This window comes from Zophobas morio, unplaced genomic scaffold, assembly GCF_036711695.1.
Source record: "Zophobas morio isolate AGI-343-1 ecotype UQ-CSIRO unplaced genomic scaffold, CSIRO_AGI_Zmor_V1 ptg000002l, whole genome shotgun sequence".
Taxonomy (NCBI): domain Eukaryota; kingdom Metazoa; phylum Arthropoda; class Insecta; order Coleoptera; family Tenebrionidae; genus Zophobas; species Zophobas morio.
The window spans coordinates 24,567,814-24,587,456 of record NW_026972107.1 but is presented as its reverse complement, the minus strand read 5'-3'; the positions used below and the strand labels follow the sequence as shown (position 1 = coordinate 24,587,456).

General features: G+C 33.4%; 2 protein-coding genes and 1 long non-coding RNA gene across 3 annotated transcripts; all 3 read left to right on the top strand.

Moving 5' to 3' along the window:
* The first annotated feature begins 1,127 nt into the window (after window positions 1–1,127).
* LOC135122741 (tetra-peptide repeat homeobox protein 1-like) lies at window positions 1,128–2,297 on the top strand. Its single transcript, XM_064047139.1, has 2 exons — window positions 1,128–1,152; window positions 1,240–2,297. Exons 1-2 carry the CDS (start codon window positions 1,138–1,140, stop codon window positions 2,215–2,217), a joined length of 993 nt encoding a protein of 330 aa, XP_063903209.1. The 5' UTR covers window positions 1,128–1,137; the 3' UTR covers window positions 2,218–2,297.
* An 8,635-nt stretch (window positions 2,298–10,932) lies between these two features.
* On the top strand, window positions 10,933–13,430 carry LOC135122735 (uncharacterized). Its single transcript, XR_010279447.1, has 4 exons — window positions 10,933–11,064; window positions 11,116–11,198; window positions 13,044–13,167; window positions 13,222–13,430. It is a non-coding gene; the product is annotated as an uncharacterized LOC135122735 (long non-coding RNA).
* A 3,910-nt stretch (window positions 13,431–17,340) lies between these two features.
* LOC135122729 (uncharacterized) lies at window positions 17,341–18,509 on the top strand. Its single transcript, XM_064047121.1, has 5 exons — window positions 17,341–17,445; window positions 17,512–17,593; window positions 17,645–17,730; window positions 17,782–17,935; window positions 17,983–18,509. The coding sequence occupies exons 1-5, from the start codon at window positions 17,374–17,376 to the stop codon at window positions 18,096–18,098; spliced, it is 510 nt and encodes a 169-aa protein (XP_063903191.1). The 5' UTR covers window positions 17,341–17,373; the 3' UTR covers window positions 18,099–18,509.
* Window positions 18,510–19,643: the final 1,134 nt, after the last annotated feature.

The following is a 19,643-nucleotide window of genomic DNA, read 5'->3' as shown; positions in this document are numbered from 1 at the left end:
TGTACAGCACGAGCTTAATATTTAAGTGTTATTACCTTTGACATTTTATTTTCCCATTAAGCTGATTTCGGAGCTTATGTAACAAGTAGAGTCCGAATTGTTAAATTTGTTCAGAATTGCAAATTTGGATGGAATATCAACGAGGATAACTGTGTGGCAACTTTGTGCTAAATTTTATGGAAATCGTTGGTTTGATGATTTCGTTAAATTTTCAAAAAACAAAGTGTTCGTTGTTCCGTAGGTGTTAAAATAATTCAAGCGTTTTGACATTTCGCTAACATGGAAAACGCCCACATTATGAAAATCCTTGGTAAAATCGACGTTTTAGTAAAATAATTATTATTATCGAGTTCGTTCATGTGATAAGCGCTTAAGAAAAAATAGAGTATATGCAATCGGGGATTCAATTTCATAATATCGGGCCCCGCACCTTGTCCATCTTGTAAACATTTATATAATCGATGTGTCTAAACTACCGTAATTTTGTCAAAAATGAAATCATTCAAATTTTTGTGTCGGATACATTAACATAATTAATTTTCTGTGATAATGGGGAAAGTAGTCAAATTTATTATGCAGCTTAAAAGTGGTATCTAAATGTCACCTAATTGGAAAACCTGGGCTCTACCATAATTTGCGAGATTGATGCAGGCCTGAATCTGCAATTAAGTACCGATGTCGACTTATCAGCGATGCTTGTATTTTTATTGGTAGAAAGTTTGTAGGTATATGTTTCAATTCAGTTACGTCTATTAATTTACGACTCTTTATGCTGATATATCGTGAAACTGGTTTTGTTTTCGGCGAAACCCCGAAATTTAGACAATAAGATAACACCGACTCGCTCTTAATGGATGACATAAATTACGCTGCTCGTGTTCCGATAACGATATTAATTCCTACGTGACAGAGAAAGGTGAAGACGCAAAAATGAACAAAACTGACCCCAAATTATGATACTGTAAGTTATGGTTAACCTTCCGGTTGCGCATATGTATCAGTGAAAGTTAAAATCTTAAGATACATCTTATAATCCGAAGTCCCTGCCTCACACAAAGGGGGGCAAACGCCCAGACCTGTATAAAAGTCAAAAACGTTAAGCCTTCGTCACATTCACTTGAGACACACACACATACAATGAGGGCATTCCAAGTAAGACTTGTAAATTAGTAACGAGACAAATTCAAAACAATGAAAATTTTGTATGCATTTTTCTGACTAAAATTTGATTCCTTCCAGATCTGCATTTTGGTACTCGCCATTGTCTGCAGCATCTCCTGTGGAGATGTAAAGAAAGACAAAAGAGGCGTTTTAGGACTGGGATATGGATCAGGTTTGGGCCACCTTGGCACAGGGGGCTTGGCAATTTCCTCAGGATACGGTTTAGGCGGTGGCTCCTTGGGCCTTAGCAGCGGGGCTATCGGACTAGGAAGCGGCGCTATCGGGCTTAGTAGCGGCGCTATCGGATTAAGCAGCGGCGGCATCGGAATTGGAGGTCCTGTCATCGGCATTGGTGGCGGCGGAATTGGCCTTGGCGGCGGAGCCATAGGCTTAGGAGGCCTAGGACTCGTCGGCGGCGGCACCAACACCGTCACCACAATCAACCGAGCAATTCCTGTGCCGGTACCACAGCCCGTCCCAGTGACCGTCAACCGCCCCGTCCCAGTTCCAGTGCCCCAACCCGTCGCTGTTCCAGTGCCACGCCCAGTGCCCGTTCCCGTGCCCAGACCAGTACCAGTCACTGTCACTCGCCCCGTTCCTTATGAAGTACCGCGCCCAGTTCCCGTACCTCAGCCCGTTCCAGTACCCGTTTCTGTGCCACACCCTGTGCCTGTTGCAGTACCACAGCCTGTCCCTGTGACGATTCCTCAACCAGTTCCTGTTAGAGTACCAACACCTGTGGCCGTTCCAGTTGCCCAACCCGTCGCTGTCAGCTCCGGCATCGGCATCGGAGGTGCTGGCATCGGACTCGGCTCCGGAATCGGAATCGGCTCCGGAATCGGAATCGGCTCCGGCATCGGAATTGGCTCCGGTATCGGAGTCAGCTCTGATATTGGGCTTGGTTCCGGTATTGGATACGGTTCCGGTATTGGGTACGGTTCCGGTATTGCCGGTTCTTCCATTGCTTTAGGTTCCGGATTGGGACATGGAGTTGGTTTGGGCTCTGGAGCTGTTTTAAGCGGAGGCCACGGCGTTGCCATCGGAAAGGGATGGTAACTCATTGTCTGTGAACACTATTGATCTAAGTCTCATGTGTAAAATTTAGTGTAAATACGTAAATATAAATTTATTTTTTACTAAGTTGATTTATGATTTATCGAGAGTGGATTTGTTGATGCTGAGCATTATTGACAATTAGAGCAAATGAAAAAATAAAGGCCAACGCTGGTACGCAAGTAGGTTGTGTAACTGCAGAGGTTGAAAAAATGTAATAATGCTGACTTTGTCAAGAAAAGCGTAAAACGCCACACCTAGTCCCTGAGTCATAATTTTTATTCTAAAGATTGTTACAAATACCAGATACATATTAAGTATATTACACCACCATTACCTGTACGTAGAAGGGTATTATACCCGGATCGTTTTACGCAAGGAGTTTAAGTCGAACTAACAAAGAGTGAGTATTAAACCAGCAAATTTAAATTTTTAAAATAGATTTATGACTTTTGCAGTAAATTAATTAATTAGATAGGTAATTTTTAGGACTACAAAATGCATATTAAACAGAAAATTTATTGTCATTAACTTCTAAGTTACGACAAAAGCTGACACTTCGAAGTTATCATCAAACATATTATTCGTATGATTATGTAACGTGAGTGATACGTAGAGTTGGTTTTGGGGACGTAGACAAATTTTCTGTAACGAGATGTTGACTGAACTAAAATCATTACTTTAGGATGTTAAGGGTCCCCAGTCGTCGGCCGCAAAATCGGTTTCAGTGAGAAGAATTATTTTTTATAACTATGCAACCCAAAGTACGGATGCACGGCAGGTAGCGACCCAAGAGAGGAGAGATTATGGTCACTGTAGGGAGTCCGTCATAAAATGCAAATCGGTAAACAACACCAGATAAGCTTATTTATTTTGGAATGAAGGGTACAGGGAAATAACCATCGAAATCCATTTCTATCTATTTTGAGAGAAATTGAATTGAAAGTTTAAAATGCGGAAAATAGATTGAGAAACCCACAAGGTTCAGTCTAACACAACTTTTTATTTTCTTTATAATGTTTTAAAAAGATATAAAATAAAGTGTTTATGTTCAAATATAACAGCAAGAAAAATTGGTGGAAAGTTGTTTCGACAGAACTTCCCTCGCCCCTAAAATACAATGAAACATATCCAGCATTTTCGAGTTAAATTTTTACTTTAGGTACACAATTTTGTGATGAAATCATCAACATTTTGCAACGACACGTAAATCAATGTGGATTAGACTAAAAATAACAGTATTCCAAAAATTTATGGGAAAATGGAGTGAGTCGAGACTGATTTAATCAATAGAATAAATTGACTCATTCATTAATTTTTTGAGCCATCTAGGTATATAAGCAAATCTAAAAAAATATGAATGCAATGATAAATTACAATTACAAACTCATCATATTTTGCACATTTTTAGTAGAATTTATTCAGCAAAATTTTGAGATGATGTTATCAATTTTTTAGTAGCATAATCCTGAGATAATTATTGAGATTTTTCGACTTTTCGGTTTTTCGATTTTTCAACTTTTGATGTTTCAATTTTTCAGTATTTTAATTTTTGACATTTTCAATTTTTCCATTCTTGAAATTTTCGATTTCTCCATTTTCTTATTTTTCGATTTCTCAATTGTCCGATGTTTTACTGATACGATTTCGCAATTTTTCAACTTTTCGATATTTTAATTTTTCAATTTTTAAAATTCTAGATTTTTCGATTTCTCCAGTTTTTAGTTCTTCTATGCATATTTCAGTTTTTCAATTTTCGGAATTCATTATATTTCTGATTTTCCATTTTTTTTTTAATTTTTCGATTTTCCAGTTTTTCGATGTTTCGATGTTCAATTTCAATTTCTCGATTTCTAAATTTTAGATTTTCATAAGTACACGTTTAATTTGGCAAGTGTTACTGTATTTAGAAAATTTCAGGTAATTTATTAATTTATTTGAAACACCATTACCAATAATTAAAAAAAAAGTGTACTTTCTTAAAACAAATAAGATATATACAAACCAAATATATAAAAGGACATATTAGCCTGTGAATTTTACGAGATTTACTCAACAAAATTTTGAGATGATACCCTTAAATTTTTAAAAGTGATCGATCATCACATAGTGTTTTACCATCATGTTAACCATAAGCTTAAAGTGTGTGTAAAATTTGTGTTATCTAATGACTAGGAGGCACATTGAGGCTTCAGTACCGTAATATTTTAATATTTCATTTAATAAGTAAAACCGTTTTTTATTTACTTAGACACAATCATTTTACACACCGCACTTAGACTTTCTATCGTGCTGGTATCATATACCTGTACAATTGTACATGGAATTATACAACTCAACAATTCAACTGATGTGTCACTACGAGCAAACTCCATCGTCGCAGGTAATATAAGACTTTTATCTCATTTTTAACTAATATTATTAGTAATAATTATCAGATATTGATGAATATTAAAGTTCTATCCAAACTGCTGTATCACTTATTAAGGACGAGGAACTATCTACAAATTCCATTTTAATAGACATATGTATTTACCCATTTTTTCTTAAATTAAAAATTATGAAACATGCTTATTCATTTTAAACTTGTTCATCAACCGACTACTTTTTATAGTCATTACCAAGTTGTTGCTGTTAGCAGTGTTTGTACCTACCAAGCGGAAGCTAAGGAAGTATTGTCATTGAGTCCATCGGGAGAATGGCAACTTTTACATTTTCTCGATGTGTCATGACCTCTAGAGTACAAAAATATAGGTTTCCCGTTTAAGTATGTCTGTCTGTATGTTCGCCGCCTGTGTCAATTTTTGTTAGGCAGATAATTTCCGAAACTACCGGACCAATTGTTATCAAATTTTATATGTGTATTATGTACCTATAACATGGAGGTGGTGAAAAGCTAACCAAATTTTGTATAAGCATCCCCACCAATAATATGATGACATCACCTCAAAATTGTACACAGTAAATGGGTTTTAAATTATATAAAATAACGTAGTCTTACACCTGTAGTTTATGAATCCGTGTTGACTTTTTATCCGATATATCCAGATTTAAAAAAAAAGTGAACATTGTATAACATTTTGCAATTTCATTTTGGCTCTGTAAATTCAAATGTTTTCAAATCTTGCAGACATTTTAAAGTTACTAGTATGGCAAATTTATAATTAAAGTATATTTGTTTATCTCGCTCAAAAAATTGATGATATTATCTCAAAATTTTTCCTAATCAATCGTATATAAAATGTGCAAAATATGATGAGTCTATATTTGTGAATACTGCATTATATTTTTTTGGAATTATATGATCGTTTTCCGGGTTGGGACTGTGTCAATTGAGTTTTTGGATCAACGTTTCGCACACTTTCGTAAGTGGCATCTTCAGGAGCAGGGTTGAGAAATTAGGACGAACGCAAAAGGGCACCGTAACTCAGTATGTCAATCATACCAGAGGCGAAACTCTTCTGGATTGACATACAAATTGAGATACGTGTCTTTGCAAAAATGTCGATGATGTCATCACAGAACTTTATAACGGAACAACTCATTTGAAACATACGTTTAACACGCTTCTTTACATCCGTAAAATCAAATTTAAAATTTTTCGAACAAGGTGGAAATGTTTTATTGTACAGTCGGTTGATATACAGGGTGTCCCAGAATTCGCGCCATTCCCGTGAATGACATGTTCCCTGTCCCGAACTGTGCTGTAATTCGCAAAAAGAATTGTCCAGGCTTTAACCGTGTGAGAACTGAAAGGCGATTAAGTTGACCAATAGAGAGGCTGCTTTTATATCCGAACGTTTCTATGTTCAAAGTTACCTATGCCAAGAACAAAAAATCCGGTAATACTAAAGTTGAATGAATTTTTTCCGAATCCCCCTCCGTCAACAAAAGGAAACAGAAGTGTGGTTATAAATTTAATCATTTTGACAATTGTTTGTCATAAACTGTCACGAAGTTCATCACTGACCTGAACAGACGCTTCTGCCCCCAAAGATGACTGATTAATGTACACAGAGACGTCAAGGTTTACTTTAAGGCAAGTAGCATGGGACAGAAGTTATTTCTGCTGCCATTCTAGTTAAATTGTGTTTAACTGGGCTGTACATGTCATAAAAGAAGCTGTTTCATTTCATCGTAGGCAAATAATACATTTATTACTATTCGACATAGTGTAGATACCGAAGAGCAGGTATTAGAAGTCATTTTCTTAGAGCCCCGTGAATAATGTGTTGTTCTTTTTAACGAAAAGTAGTGCATTTTCAGAATTCACTATGCATCATATCCCTGATATTAAGTTTATCATTATTTCTAAAAAAGAGTACCACATGTTCATTCAAAGAACGTTATTAAGTGTACTAAAACATAAATATCGCTTTTGATTAATCGGTGCTTATGATTTTCAATAAACAGTATCAATTTTTACCGAACAGCTTTGTTGCTGATACCTAATCTAAGCAACGAAAAAAGAGACGAGACTCCACTTCTCTGGTGTATTGAAATCATAGGTATCTGCTGTGGTGGCAATCATGTGGGGGAGATACTGAAAACGGAGACTTATTCAAGAATAATATTGATGTTGCACATGATGATTTAAAACAGTTTCTTTAAAGTTGTGAGTACTTTCTAGAGATTGAAAAGATCCGAATAAAAAATGTGACAAAAATCGTTTAGTTGCATTTTTTTTATTTAAGGACAATACAAACTATAAACAAATCAGTACCAATACCACTAAGTCACTGATGTCTTATTCATACTAGTATAAAGAATATTTGGAAATGATGTTAATTTATGGAGAATGTAAACGCTCTGCAGCCACTGCTGTGCGCGAATATACAGGTCTTTTCCCCAACCATCGGCTCCTTGACCAGCATGTGTTTCGTCGTTTGTTGCATCCAGCAAAAGAAGATGGATCTTTTTAGCCTATTCGGAAAGGCCTTCCTGGGGCTACACGGATTATACGCGTAGACGGTGAAGAACAAGTGGCACAAATGAATGGATGCTCAAGATCGATCATGCATCGTATCCTTACAGACAAAAATCTGCATCCTTACTATTGACGAAAATGCAGCATCTGCGACGAGCCGACTGCGCGACGAGTGCATGTTGCTCAATGGTTACTGCGACAAAATGAACTAAATCCTGATTTTTCACGGCACATTCTTTTCGCCGACGAATGTTCATTTTCCCGAAAAGGAATATTTAATGCGCACCATTGGCACTTCTGGGCAAACGAAAATCCATATTTCGCTAACGTGAGAGCATATCAAGAGCAATACTATTAATCTATGGGCTGGAATCGGGTATTCGGTTGGTCCCAGATGCTGCACTCTCGTGTAATGGTAAGGATGCAGTCTTCCCTCTTGAAGGATACGATGAGTGGTCGATCTTGAGCATCCACTCATTTGCGCTACGCAGCGGACACTTCTCCTAGGATCCGCTTCCATCAATATTATTCTTGAATAAGTCTCCGTTTTCAGTATCTCCCCCACATGATTGACACCACAGCAGATACCTATGATTTCAATACACCAGAGAAGTGGAGTCTCGTCTCTTTTTTCGTTGCTTAGATTAGGTATCAGCAACAAAGCTGTTCGGTAAAAATTGATACTGTTTATTGAAAATCATAAGCACCGATTAATCAAAAGCGATATTTATGTTTTAGTACACTTAATAACGTTCTTTGAATGAACATGTGGTACTCTTTTTTAGAAATAACGATAAACTTAATATCAGGGATATGATGCATAGTGAATTCTGAAAATGCACTACTTTTCGTTAAAAAGAACAACACATTATTCACGGGGCTCTAAGAAAATGACTTCTAATACCTGCTCTTCGGTATCTACACTATGTCGAATAGTAATAAATGTATTATTTGCCTACGATGAAATGAAACAGCTTCTTTTATGACATGTACAGCCCAGTTAAACACAATTTAACTAGAATGGCAGCAGAAATAACTTCTGTCCCATGCTACTTGCCTTAAAGTAAACCTTGACGTCTCTGTGTACATTAATCAGTCATCTTTGGGGGCAGAAGCGTCTGTTCAGGTCAGTGATGAACTTCGTGACAGTTTATGACAAACAATTGTCAAAATGATTAAATTTATAACCACACTTCTGTTTCCTTTTTTGACGGAGGGGGATTCGGAAAAAATTCATTCAACTTTAGTATTACCGGATTTTTTGTTCTTGGCATAGGTAACTTTGAACATAGAAACGTTCGGATATAAAAGCAGCCTCTCTATTGGTCAACTTAATCGCCTTTCAGTTCTCACACGGTTAAAGCCTGGACAATTCTTTTTGCGAATTACGGCACAGTTCGGGACAGGGAACATGTCATTCACGGGAATGGCGCGAATTCTGGGACACCCTGTATAAAACTTGTACAAGTAAAATTTTGTCAGTATGTAGCAAGCTACTTAATTGTCAATCAACTGTAACTCAAAAATTAAATTTGTCATCTTCACAGTTGCAAGTTTTGCAATAGTAATCTAAAAATGCCTCTAACTGGTTTTCAGAGGCATATAATTTTACAAAGACTTGACAAGCGAATGCCCCTAAAAGTTATTGCAGCTGATGAACTGCATGTCAGCAAAAGTACAGTTTAATTGGTGAAGAGAAAAATTGAAAATTTTGGGTTCTTTAACGGAAATCAGGTACAGAACGTCCAAAAATTGCGGCTGAAGATGAAAATTTTCAAGTTACTCCACTCGCTCTAACGTTTATTTTACTGAAGCGTTATTGTCATGGTATATAACCTTGGCGTAAAAAACTAATTTACACAGGATAACTTTCTAGGTCATCCGTTTTTTTTGACAATTTTGTACCAGTTTTTGAGTTTTATATGTATTATGTCTGTCGGCTGTACTTCAAGAGCTAAGGAAGTTCTGTCGAAGGAACCTTCGACCATTTTTTTTTGTGATGGATAAGTACACCCATTGCCAAATTATCTTAATTTGCTTGAAATTTTTTAACAATACAAGTTTTCATAAGAAACGTCTTTAGTAATTTTCACATCTGCATTACAGTATTTTTTGGTATATGTTTTATTGTAGTACCAAACACTTGGATGCTTGTATTGGAGTAGTCTTTATAAAAAAATTAAGATATTTATAGTACTTAAATTGACAGATTTCAGTTTTCAGATAAAATATTCTGTATTTTATTTCTCTTTTTTTTTTATTTTTTGACACATCAAATACTGAGAGCGAAAAAGAGAGAAAAGGACAGAGAGAATAAAAATATACCTTCTATATTATGGATATTTGAACATTATAATACTATTATAGAATTCTCTTATAAACGTTTTTATAGTAAGATTCAATTTTGCATACCATTCCATTGTAAATGAATTTCAAAAGTAAAACACCATTATAAAATCTAAGAACAAGCCAATCAGCGCATGTAAAATATTAAGGTGTCCTGTTTAAAAAATTCAATTGTTACAAACAAAACACTCGGTGTAGTTAAAAAATAATCTTAACTACGGTTATATAATGAATCGTTATAAACCAAAATTCCATCTTCAAATTATTCAGAGTTACTTCTTAGTTCCGCAATTATCTATTATCATTTGCACTATGCGTATTTCTGACGCAATTTGTGCATAGTGTTCTAAGAGGACGCAAATGCATATTATTTTCTTGGTTTAAATATATATATTTTTAATGGGCCGACCCTTTTTATTTACCGAGCGTAAGTTGAGGACGAATTGTCACTTTCATATTTTCCCTACGTTTCATGACCTCTAGAGTACGAAAGAAGTGATCTCCCGTTTTCGTCTGTCTGTCTGTTTCAATTTTAATTATTATCTGAAACTACTGGACCGATTGCTGTCAAACTTTGTAAGTATGTTATTAGGAATATCACGTATATGCTAACCAAAATTTAGATAATCACCCTAACAAAGAATTTGATAATGTCCCCTCGTTTTTTAGGAAACGTCATTAAAATTTTATACAGTAACATATTGGTCTATTGTAGCAAAGGCATCAAAATTGTTGTCACTGTTGCCGCTGTATTATCTATATATATTATTTTTTATGTATAGCGGTTACCACAAATATAATGTCGCAAAACCAAGTTGTATGATTTGTTAAAGAAGCGGAATGTGTTAGATTTTACTTTAAAGGAGAAGGAAGTTCTATCGAAATAACTTCGACTATTGTTGCTATTGCGTTCCCATTATTATTTTCTTACGTGATTAGACCAAATTTAGAACGAATAACACAAAGCAAAATTTTTGACTGATTTCAAATTTAATGTGTTTTTCTATTTAATAATGGTTGCGACAATCGCATTAGGGTTTAAACAATAATTTTTCGTTCAACAATAATCATTTTAGGTGGCAACAGAGTTGCGTGCAATATCGACAGGAAATAAACTAAATTTTGAGTACGTCCTTTGAGGAAACAATAAGAATTTTCATAATGCTTACAGCGATTAATTAAAGGATAGTTTTTGTTAAAAAATAAAAATAATTTTCATTTCCGTCGAAAGTGTATGTGCTACGATGGACAAGAAATAGACTGAATTTATTGTGTATAATCTGTTCAAAGTATGCAGATGGAACACGTCGTATATGATTTATTTTCGTCTTAGATAACAACTATTTATTCAGCAAAACATGAATCAGTCAATCAAATAGATATCGCTTTATCATTAATCTACATTTGCCGGGAGATAAAATTATTAGACGTCAGTTACATACGTTGTTATTAACTATATTTTCACATTGTGAATTAAGTTGTGATTTAGTGTAAAATGCGGTGGTTTATTTTTTTAACAATTCTTAAAATTATTTATTATTTGTTTGTGGGAATTTGTGTAATTATTAATGCCTCAGGTAACAAAATAATATATGAAAAGTGATTGTTTAGAAAATTCTAATTTACAGCTCTTATAAATTATATACCTTTGCCAGCAATATTTTTCGTCAGTGTTGTATTTCAACTAGCTCTGTTAACAGCATTATTCAAGGTAATTCTAACTCTACTCCTACATTTTGAATTATATATACCTTTCCTATCAAGGTCCCTTTATAGTGATTAGGTTAGGGTATATCATGGCCTTGAACAGACATATAGTTACTTTTTCCCATTACATTGCAAGAGCGATTTTGCCGAAACTGGCATTGTGTTTACAAAACCTTTGTAGCCAGGACGTAATCACCGTCAGGGTAGTTCACAACAATATCCCAAAAACTCTAGCGAGGTACTTTCTACGTCACAAATGAGTGGTGGCTCCCTATCCCCCTGTAACAGGTCTGTCTACAAACTCGCTGTATGCACTAACCTAGTCAATATTAAGGAACCTTGCTTTCCTATACATTAATTTATTAAATCCAAGCACCATATCTAAAATGAATTCAGAATTATTGTTTGCCTGGATTTCATAACGATTAATAATAATTTGTCGACAGCAAAATCCTACATTTTTTATATATTTGGATTCAACATGAAAATTTTCTTGCATAGATTTTTTTTCGAAAAATGTTTTTTAGTGACGTGAATATCTTTTTAGTTCTTAAATAAATAACTAAAATTTTCAATAGATGTTATGGTGGTTTGAGGAACTCTTAAAATAAAGACAGCATTTGCATTTCTTTCAACGAAATTGCAGTCTCATACAGTTGTGTGTCTAAAAATCCTAAATGAAAAAATCATATATTTTAGCTTTCACTTTAAAAGCGACCACCGATTTTTAATAGTTATTTATGTATTAAGGGCATAATCAGGGAGATTGTGGCACGCGGGAATGTTTAAAGCCCGACGAAGGAGGGCTTTTAATTTCCCGAGTGCCACAATCGACAATTACGCACGTGGTACATACAACGTTTTATTCTATTTTAGTTTCTAAACTATTTTTAACGAAATATTGAGTATTTTCGGCAAGACTGTGTGAATTGTGCCGATGCATAGCTGGCTATTATTTTGATGTTGTTATGGATACCACGTTGATTATTTGATAATTCGTTTTTCAAAATGCAAATTAAAGAAGCGGAAAACGTTCATTCAAAAGAAAGTTTAGAAGAATTTGAAGTCGGTCAGGTAATGATTTGAAAAAATATTATTTTGAATATCGAAGCTTGTTTGAATAATTAATTGAGTAGTGTAAATGAACAGTCAATTGTTGCTTAGCAATTTTTGATAGATTTGTGCGATACAGGCCAACTTACGCCCGCATTTGGGTGCTTATAAACAACATTACGATTCTAAAATGGAATAAAATAAAGTATTGTTATGAAATAACCCATACGCCGCCTCGGTACGACGCCTATGGGTTCTCTAGTACGTACGCCGTCCCTGTAACTCATTATCAGTGACGGCGGCACTCTAATAAAGACAAGTCTGGATAGTGGATTCCAGAACAACCTCGTACGGTAATCGCGATTTTTCCAGAAGAAGCGTGCGGTTGTTTAAATAGGGACCTCGGAAGCAGGTTAGTCTAATCCTGGGGTCGGTTAATAAACTTGAGTCAGAATTATTCGCTGTTATATTTTCGCTATTAGTCGTATAAATTTGTATTACAGAGAAATAAATTGTTGAGTTTTACCCATGCCGATTTTAATTACCGATCAACGTAATAGTATCTACTTCTAAGTCCACATCTGCCATGAATGTTATTATAATATTTAAATGCGAATGCTATTATTGTTGAGAAAACAATCGGAAATAATTAAACTTAATTTTATGAACTGCTTATAATTATCAAACTTTTTTTGTAAAAATTGGTTAATAATTCACTTGGTCTTATTTGTTAAATCTCATAGCACCTTTATACTTTTGTTATTAGAAATGATAAATTTACATAATTATTTTTTAGGCTATAAAATGTATGATGGACATTTGGATAATATTTACGTTTATTGAAGTCATAGGAGTCCTAGCAACTCTAGTGTATGTTGAATCGACGCCACATTACTGGTTGTATTTCCCACTGTATTTAAGTAAGTATGCAAAGGTTTTAACGTCTATATTTATTTCATCTGAGACTATTTCAGTATCACAAATATATAGCATATGTAGGGTATTCTCTTTTCGAGGAGATCACTTAAACTCTAATTCAGAATATGAAATACTTTCGCCATCATAATACTCAGTGTCTCTCTATGCAAAATAATATGAACATAATTATCAATAAATTATTTTACTTAAGCACTTTTAAACTTGTAAAATTGTACTTGTTTTTTAAATAAAATTGTTGAAACTATGTTAGAAAAATATTTCTTTTTTATATTTATTATTGTCCTGCGAATTGTCACAATACCTCTGAAAAAAATAAGCGAAGGGTGTTTTTTCTTATAACTGAAATGATAGACATATTTTAGATCTTGTTTAGAGTCTGTCAGGTAAGTCAGAGAAAAGTCCGAAATTGCATTCGTCCCTATTTTTTTTGAAATTTTCCGGATAAATGGATGATTGTTATTACATTTAATTTTAACCAGTGGCATGGGAAATGTTGTTTAGTTTAGGCATAGTTTAGTATACAAAACGTATTTCATTTAATAGAGTGACTAAGTTTTATAGTTGAAATGTTTCCGAAACATTACAGTGAGTCATTTGGATCCGACAATTCACACTTCTCCAGTGGCGTATCACAGACGCTTACCATCGGAGTTAAAATATTAAACACAACCCAAATTCAAGTAATGAAGTTTAGTAAATATATTAATCCTTAAGTAGGTGCACTGCGATCAAATTGTCCCAAATATAGTTATAATTCTGGAAAATAGTGAATACTGTACACAAGCAACAGATATATGACGTACGCCGCTGAGTAACGTCGGTCCCTTAAATTTAAAAGTCGACTGTCACTGTCGCAATTTCGTCTTTCGCGCAGGTTTATCTGTGTGCTACTTAGGAGCAGTTTGGTGGATTATTTGTTTGTGTTTGCAACGTTTGTTTATAAATAAAATAAAGTTTCGTCATTATCTACAACTATTTTTTTGCAACCAGCTAAGTAACTTTATCTCACTTTATAGATCTTTTGAGCAAACGTGTTATTATTTCAATTGCGGTATACATATTTTTAATGGAGAATTTCAATTCCGGTCCAGGTCGAGCATTCACAAATAGGACATGGTAGATCGGGTCTGCGGTCATCTGAGCTCCTTAGGCATGGCATCAACTTCGGTTCGACAAATATCTACCTCATCCTAATTACGTTTACTTAGTGCGGGAACACATTCAATTCATTTCGGATTAGGAAGCGAAGTACCTTAAAATTCACGCAAACAATATTAGCTTTCATGGAGTTACAAAATTTGTTAAAAATTAAAAAAACAATAGTGTTATGTTTATTATATGAGACACATTTTACAAAATCGTATTGCAAATTTTTTTGCGATATAAATTCTGCCGTTATCTAACTTCTTAAGACCCACCACTGACCCGGAAATGACCGGCATTCAGGCAAGACTTCTATCATTACGGGTACTAAGACCAAGTAATGATATGCATTGATTAGATTAACAGAACAACTTTCGAGATTCTAGAATTACAGCATACAAATTAGTCTGCTATTATTCTCTAATCTCACCCCATCTACTTTCTGACTTATTTATTATTATTCTATTAGTTTCACGTTCGTTTGTATGTAAAGTTTAGAATAAGTGCTCTTATCAGTTAGGACCGGAGTTAAGACGAGGGATTAAGGCACTCCAGGTACCAGTATAACGAGAGATGACCTTGGACCGGAGTTGGTGATCCACCGTTTTTAAAAGCATACATTCTGTTGGATCATTTTGTGTCATCAAAATACTTTGCAATTGTGTGTACTATTGTTGTCGATTAGGGTTGAGTTCATGTCATTAACACATATAATAAATAATAATGGTTATTGAATTTTTCCCTGTGACACGACTAAGTTTTACTTTTTCTAGACATGATCTCTAACGTCTATAATTTTTTTATATTTTTGCCTGAAACAACATTTTTAAATTCAAGAGCATGTAGACTACGTTGAAACTAATTAAAGATAGCCGTTTCTTTTGATTTATATTTTAGATATTTCACTAAAAAAATACCGGTTTTTAAACTATATCTACTTGGTACTATTGTATCAGCTTTTTCATTTCCTTTTTCAGCAGGGTGATATTCAGTTTATACGATAAAAAATATATATTCTAACAAGTTATTAATAATAAGGAAGTTAATAATTACGGAGTTCTCGCATGTAGAGTATATTAGTTGATATTTCATATTACCTGCACGCATTGTTGCAACAAGAAGAATAACCTTCAGCTTTGAACATGAAACCAATTGTAAGTAATAAAAAATTGGGCTAAAGTTATTTATACAGAATTTCCCTTGCCCTGAAGTACACTACAGCTTTTTGGAAAAATTATAAAGATTAATTCTCTGAATTTATTTTTTTTCATGATGACACCTATAAGTTAATATAAAGATATGTATGTGTACTGGTACAGTAAATTTAAAGAAGCTTGCTATGCGTGTTACTTTTTCCATTACAAAATTCTGTCATGACGGCACAAACATTTTAGCAAGGATACGTATCAATTGGGATAGGGGCAGTGTGATATGAATAAGAACAATACTGTTTTCCCTAAATTTAGATAGAATTTATTCGGCAAAATATTGAAATCAATTTATCAATTGTTGAAAAAAGGTGATAAACGGTTCCAAAAATTTTGAGGTCTAGGGTAAAAAAATCAAGACGGATTCATAAACTAGGAGTGTAGGAGTACGTTATTTTGTAAAACTTAATTAAAAGTTATTATTCAAAAGTTTGAGGTGACGTCACATTATTGGTGGAGATGTTTAGACAATTTTGGTTAGCGTTTTACCATCTATATATTTCTAAAATACATCTAAAATTTGATAATAATCAGTCCAGTAGTGTCGGAGATTATCTGCGTAATAAAAATCGACACGTAAGATCAACATCAGGCAGGCAACAGAATACTATTAAAAATGCAAGTACTCTCTTAACTAAATAGATATACATATAACTATTTTGAAAGCATGATAAAGTTATGCGAAAAAAGAGTACGATAAAAAATGTATTTGTCGAAAACTTCTCACCACATTGTAAAAAGTAAAAAATGGAGATTATTATTATTGTTCCAAATTACACAACAGTCGATTGTCTCTAGAAAAGATACCTCATGGTCTCTATTCGAAAACAAATAGATAAGAACATTTTTCTACTCATTAAGGTTGAAGTTTGTCATTTTCCCATCGCTGGCAGTGGATGAAATTTCATTTCACCCTCTAGTGGAAAAATACTCGGCCGTCTACGATTTTAACGGGTCGTCCAGCCTGAGCGTTTCGCAGCTAGCGAAACGTGTCGCGTATCGCCTGCACCGACCGCACCGTCCGCTTCGCGCGCTTCGAAAATCATGACGCCTAGGCTGGACGACCCGTTAGTGTTTGACGTTTAATACTGCTAGTTTACACAAGTGAAAACAATGAACATGAGTGAGACTGACGAAGTTTCTGAAGAAATTTTGAATGCTGCCAATGCGGCATTTTCGAATCTGATACCCGAAAAGTCTAAAAAGTTTTATGAGCTAACATACCGAAAATTGTTCTATTACAGTTAATGTATTTCAAAAATAAAATACCTACCATAAACAAACATTTATTTCCTAATTTCTTAGAAAAAATAGTATATGCAACTCGCGGATGAAGAAATTTCAACGGCTCGAGTTTCTTTTTCGCACTCGCTCGTTGCACTCGCTCGTGTGAAAAAATCACTCTCGCCGTTGAAATTCAACTTCATCCACTAGTTCCATAATGTACTATTATTTTGTATATATTGGTTTTAATATCACACAAAATTTTAATACTTTTTGCTTTACTTACTACTCAATAGCACCTACCCACTAGCTGATAATTTGTGTTTTTATAATTAAAAGATTGTAATAGAAAAATATAATTTTCTTTCATTGCGTAAGTCTGCTGTCCAGGATTTTAATCAGTGTATGACAGATTCGTAGGTATTGTTTTAAATTTCACTAATTCAATTTTTAAGCTCTTCTACAATATCGTCTAAATAAAACCAAGATGTTCAGTTTTCGATGTTAGATAAGATAATAGTCATTAACGCATTTCCATTTACGTCAATGAGATTAAATTTTGAAATAACTTACAATCATTTATATTACTTTGTAATGTAACAGTTTACCAGCATGTTGTTTAAAATTTTTAAAGTGGATGATACTTCCAAAACCACCGCTTGTAAGGTGGCTATATTTAATCTAGTAAGTTAAATAAGTTAAATGTTTAAGACTAGATGCATTATTTTACTTATACTATCCTAATTGTAGATTTTGACATTTCTGCTAAACATAACACTAATTGGGGTTATTTCTGTTCTTTTTGAATTTGATGACAAAGTCACAGCTGGACGTAAGTATGAATTTTGATTAGTGTATAACGTCTTAATTGAAACAATTTCAGATATTAGTCGCTTGATTTGGGTGGAAGTTATTTTAAACTTCCTTTTTTATCCATTTGCAATAGTCTTACTACTTGGTGTGAAAAAAGTGAGTGTTTAATATATCTAGGTACATTTAAAAACGAATTTATATTTGTAGGATAATTACAAATGGATTAGGATTTGGATTAAAGCAAAAGTAGTACAAGCATCTTACATACTTCTCCTTAATCTGGTCATGCAGGTTTATGTATCAGCCTCTATAAGTATTGGTGATGGTTTGATCGTTTTGGCTTATACCCTGATAGTTGAGGGTAAGATCAAGATTATATTGTAATCAGAAATTAACAATCTGTTTTAGTGTTCTACATGGATCATATTATTTTTATGAATAATTACCACCGTCACAAAGAATCTGAAGAAGATGATTCACAACTGAAAGAAACGATACCTGAAAGTGTCGTTATAAGATTTTGAAGGATGCACATTTTTCAGAATCACACTTGAAGAGTGACAGAAGTGTCAAATACCGTGTGCCTATATTAGGTATCTAAGTGTGGAACTAGCCGCAAACGCAAATTTAGTACTTTTATTGTACATTCTTCCATCTCTCTACAATACAAAAGAAAAAAATCAGTACACTCTGATGATGCCATAAACAATATATTATTGAAGTGTTTATACTCAAAATCATCACTTCAACAATTTCATGAGAGCACATATTTATTTAGAACTGAAGTATATTTAAATTTTTTTCTGTTATTGTTCAGATGCAAATATCCATGGAACAGTATTTTAAACTCAATTTAATTGTTTAGTTTAGATGATATTAAAAACTATAATCTCATGTTTTTATAATAAATAAATTCTTTGGAGAGTTTTTCAGAACCTAGTACTTATGTTTGTTTGGAAATTGTCTTAAAATTATCTTTCCATAAAAATTTAATCACAAGTAAAAGAATAATTCATTTTATAAGATACGCTGAAAGATGTGTATGTGTCTAACTATCATCTGTGCAGAAATCTGAAATATTTTGAAAACTATTTATCAAGAGTTTTAATAGTTCCTGTAAAATAAAAACTTCTTCGTTAAGTGAAAAAAAAAAAAATTTAGATATTAAGATTACAAGTGTAATATTTTTTTTAAGGAATTAAGATTTTCATTTATTTTTAACATAGATACAAACAATGAAGATAATTGTCAAAATCCTGTTGGTCAAAAAGATTAACATCATTACTGCAATTAAAAGTTATCTTTCACTAATCTAAGCAAATAATTTATGGACAGAGGAGCTTTAATTAAAATCTCAAAATTTGGAAACAGAGAACCGTCAACATTAATTTATTATATAATTATCAATTTATTTTGTAGCAAATTGTCTTTTAAAAATTAAGATCATTAAAAAATTTTGAAAAATCGGCTTTTTAAATACTTTTGGACTTCTAAGTAAAACTGAATTTAAATTTTTGACTATGTAAGCTAACATTTAAAGTTATAATGTAGGCAATCTTCGCATAATTTGGTTGTTATGTATGTTGCACTTGATAATTTTAATATATTTTTTATAGAGCTGATACAGTAGATAACGCATATTTTCTGTTGTAAAAATTATATTTTTCTATTTAAAACAAAGAGAAAAGAAAATCCCCAATTATAATAGATAACAAAGAAACTAAAATTATGACTAAATCTCAATCTGCGTCAATTTTCGTTGTTATCTAAAGTCACAATATGTGTGTTGTGATAAGTATTTATTTCACAAGCGAAGTAACAATTCTATCATAGGAAAAAACCTGTTTTTACTAAAAAATATGTACATTCAGGTGATCCTTTCAAACTGCATTACATGCTCACCGCATATTGTAAAATTTATGGTGTCACTATTATCTAAAGTCAAAATTGTCTGTTGTGATAAGTATGTATTTCACAAGCGAAGTAACGTTTTTATCATAGAAAAAAAAATAGTTTTTATTAAAAAAATACATTCTGGTGATCCTTTTATAATGCAGTATATTTTTAGC